Below are 3,082 nucleotides of genomic sequence, written 5' to 3' on the forward strand. Positions count from 1 at the left end.
GGACGGGCCCTGCGCGGATCACCTTGGTTGTTAACCTCCTCCCCTCTCTGCGTCTTTGTGCGCTTCGCTCGCTTCCTTTCGCAGTAAACGTCCTTCCGAGAGATTCCGAGGGGATCTCGGCCAAGCAGCGGGGGAAGGGATCTTGCCCACGCCCGGGGAGGGCTGCGCGGGGTGGCCGCGGCAGGAGCTGGCACCGGAGGGGGCGGAAGCGCGGGCCCGGCGCCGGCTGTCGAGGGGCGCGACCCGCCGCGGCCCGGAGCCCCGGGCGCCCCGCCCGCGCTTCTCCCGCCGCCCCCGCCGCCCCCGCCCCCGCCCCCCGCGCGCCCCCGCCCCGGCTCCGCTCCGCCCCTCGCGCGGGGTCCGCGTCTGCGGCTGCGTTACCCGAAAGACAAGGCTGCGCCCGGGTTCTGGTCCGCAGGGAGACCGAAGGGCACCGCTCCCCGTGCCTCCCAGAGCCCCGGAGCGCCGATCCCCCAGGGATGTGAGTGCGCCCCCGACCCGAGGCCCGCGCTCCACGCCCCGACCTGCGGTGAGCACCCGGACGCGTGCGGGAGGCGGCGTGAGGGGGCTCGGCGCGGGGTTCCCGGGCCCCCAGCCCAGGGGTGGGGGTGGGGACGTGGCGCGCGCCCCTCCCCCATCGGCAGGTACCGCCTGCTCGCACCTTGTCTTGCTCTTTTCTCTCCGGACGCACCTACCGCTCCCCAGGGAGGAGAAGACGCGCTCCCCCCCCCGACCCCCCACCCCACAGGTGCCAGGAGCGGGTTGGGGCGTTTCGAGCTGTCACCCTGCCCGAGACGGCGGACCTATTCTCCCTGGAGGGGATGCTGTGATGGTGGACGCTCTGGGGGGGATGGGCTGGGGGTGGGGCTTTTCGAGCTCTTGAACGACCCCCTCCCCCGGCCCCCCTGCCCGGGCCGGTGATTCCGAGGTGTTGGGGGGAGGTTTCCCTCCCGTCCCGGAAGAAGGGAGGGGGCTGCGGGTTTGGCAGGAGGCTGGGGCTCCTGACCGAGGCCTCTCCTTGCCAGGCCCGCGCCCCGGAGGACCTCCGCCCACAAGCCCCGCGCCTTCCTGAGGCCTGCCCGGAGCATGCCGTCTGCGGCCATGAACAGTCTCGGCCTGGTGCTGCTCGCCGGCCTGCTGTGCTCTGCGCCGGGTGAGTCTGGGGGCGGCCCGTGGGGCTGGGCAAGGTCGCCGGAAGAGCCCGAGGCGGCTCCGGAGAGATCCTGGCTGCGGGGCCGCCATCCTCCGACGGTGCCCGTCACATCCACGCCCTCTCTGGGCCCTCGCGCCTGTCGCCTTCACTCTTGGTGCTCCAGCCCCAGCCCCAGCTCCAGCCCCAGCCACGTGGGGTCCTCCCAGCTTCTGAGGGCACCGAGCGACTTCCGCCCCCCCATCCCCACCCGGCAGCCCGCTGCAGCTAGTCCCGCCCAGACGCCCCTGGCCCGGTGCAGGGGGCGGGGTTCTCGCGCGCCATCAACCCCCCCACAGCCCCACCTGGCCTCACATCAAGTCTGTGTGGTCCTTCCTTCCTTGGACCCAACTGAAGCCCAATGGGAGGTGTGGGAATGGGGTAGGAGTGTGCAGGAGAGCCCCAGAGGTGCGGGAGTTGTGTGGCTGGAGTGTGGGCACACCTGCGAACGGGCCACGGAGGGTGCCCAGGGCTGCCAGAGTTCCAGTGGGGGGACCCCCCCAACTGCTAGGAAGGCACAGAGGTTCTCCCAGGCCTGGCCTCCAGGTGCCAGCCTGGCCTGCTCGCTCCCGGCAGGGGGTGCTCGGCCTCCTACCGCGGCCTGGTTCTCTCAGCAGTGCCTGCGGTGGGCGGGTGGGGGCAGAGGGACAGCGGGCTTGACCCCCCCAGCTCCTCCGGTCATCCGTGTCCCTGTGCCCTGCCCAGCTCACGGCCTGTGGTGCCAGGACTGCACCCTGACCACCAACTCGAGCCACTGCACCCCAAAGCAGTGTCAGCCGTCAGACACAGTGTGCGCCAGCGTGCGGATCACTGACCCCAGCAGCAGTGAGTCAGGCCCAGGGCTTGGGCGGGAGCAGCGGGTGTCATCTGAGCCCCTCTGTCCTTGGCTGAGGGCACAGGGCTGTGGGCAGGATGCTGCCCAGTGTGAGGCCCGGCAGGTGCCTCTCCAGCCCTGGGCCCTGTGTGGCCCTCTCCATATCTGGAGACGGTGTGGGCGGGTGGGGGGACTCAGCTCTGCTGGCTGGGGTGGCGATCCGGGCCCCGGGCGTGAGGCGGAGAGGGCGGGGTGTAGCTCCCGTCCCAGGCTCCCTACCTCTCCCCCAGGCCGGAAAGACCACTCTGTCAACAAGATGTGCGCCTCGTCTTGTGACTTCGTGAAGCGACACTTCTTCTCAGACTATCTGATGGGCTTCATTAACTCTGGGATCTTAAAAGTGGATGTGGACTGTTGTGGGGGAGACCTGTGCAACGGGGGGCCGGGGGCGGGGGGCAGCCCCTGGGCCCTGGCCGGGGGGCTCCTGCTCAGCCTGGGGCCCACCGTCCTGGGGGCTGGGCCCTGAGCTCCTCCTGTAGCTGCAGGCCTCCCAGCTTCCTCCCCAGAGCCTGGCCTCACCCCTCCCTGCACAGGGAAGCCTCCCTCTCTCCACCAGCTCTGAGCTCCAGTGTCTGCAGGAGGCCCTGGGTAGGGGGGGCGGGCTGGGGGCTGGGACCCCCAGGTCTCCTAGGGGAAGCCAGGCAGAGCCAGGCCCAGCCCAACAGCCTGGCTGCGAGGGCATCTTCCGCGGAGAAATAAACTCACTTGTGGTCCAGAGACCTGGGTCTGAGCCTGGGTGTCGGAATGAGGCCGGCAGAGCAGTGAGGGGTTCTGAGGATGTGCAGGCTGAGGGTGGAGATGCGTGGGGCATGGGGACTGGGGGTCTGTGGTGCACGGGGGCTGCTGGGGGGCCTGGGGCCTGGTAACGGATGGGAAGGGAGGTTAGAGTGGGCAGAATCTCGGGGCTGGGACATGAGGGTAAGGCCTTGTCAGTGCGCGTACGTGCGTGTGGGCGGCCAGACGTGCAGCCGGGCACGCTAGACGTGCACACCCGTGCCGCATCCGCACCCACGTGCACG

General features: G+C 70.7%; 1 protein-coding gene across 1 annotated transcript; it reads left to right on the forward strand.

Moving 5' to 3' along the window:
- The first annotated feature begins 375 nt into the window (after window positions 1-375).
- Window positions 376-2,652, forward strand: LOC111146799 (lymphocyte antigen 6H). Its single transcript, XM_022502483.1, has 4 exons — window positions 376-529; window positions 1,026-1,153; window positions 1,895-2,014; window positions 2,294-2,652. The coding sequence occupies exons 2-4, from the start codon at window positions 1,087-1,089 to the stop codon at window positions 2,527-2,529; spliced, it is 423 nt and encodes a 140-aa protein (XP_022358191.1). The 5' UTR covers window positions 376-529; window positions 1,026-1,086; the 3' UTR covers window positions 2,530-2,652.
- The last annotated feature ends 430 nt before the right edge of the window (window positions 2,653-3,082 follow it).

The sequence above is a fragment of the Enhydra lutris genome, unplaced genomic scaffold (assembly GCF_002288905.1).
Source record: "Enhydra lutris kenyoni isolate GAN:26980312 unplaced genomic scaffold, ASM228890v2 scaffoldscaffold14, whole genome shotgun sequence".
Classification (NCBI taxonomy): domain Eukaryota; kingdom Metazoa; phylum Chordata; class Mammalia; order Carnivora; family Mustelidae; genus Enhydra; species Enhydra lutris.

What these genes read in the sequence shown, in the direction of transcription:
- LOC111146799 (XM_022502483.1), top strand. Translation starts at nt 1,087, where the DNA reads ATGCCGTCTGCGGCCATGAACAGTCTCGGCCTGGTGCTGCTCGCCGGC. An exon ending in CCTGCTGTGCTCTGCGCCGG is followed by an intron (nt 1,154 to 1,894) that starts GTGAGTCTGGGG and finishes TGCCCTGCCCAG; the next exon opens with CTCACGGCCTGTGGTGCCAG. An exon ending in GATCACTGACCCCAGCAGCA is followed by an intron (nt 2,015 to 2,293) that starts GTGAGTCAGGCC and finishes CCTCTCCCCCAG; the next exon opens with GCCGGAAAGACCACTCTGTC.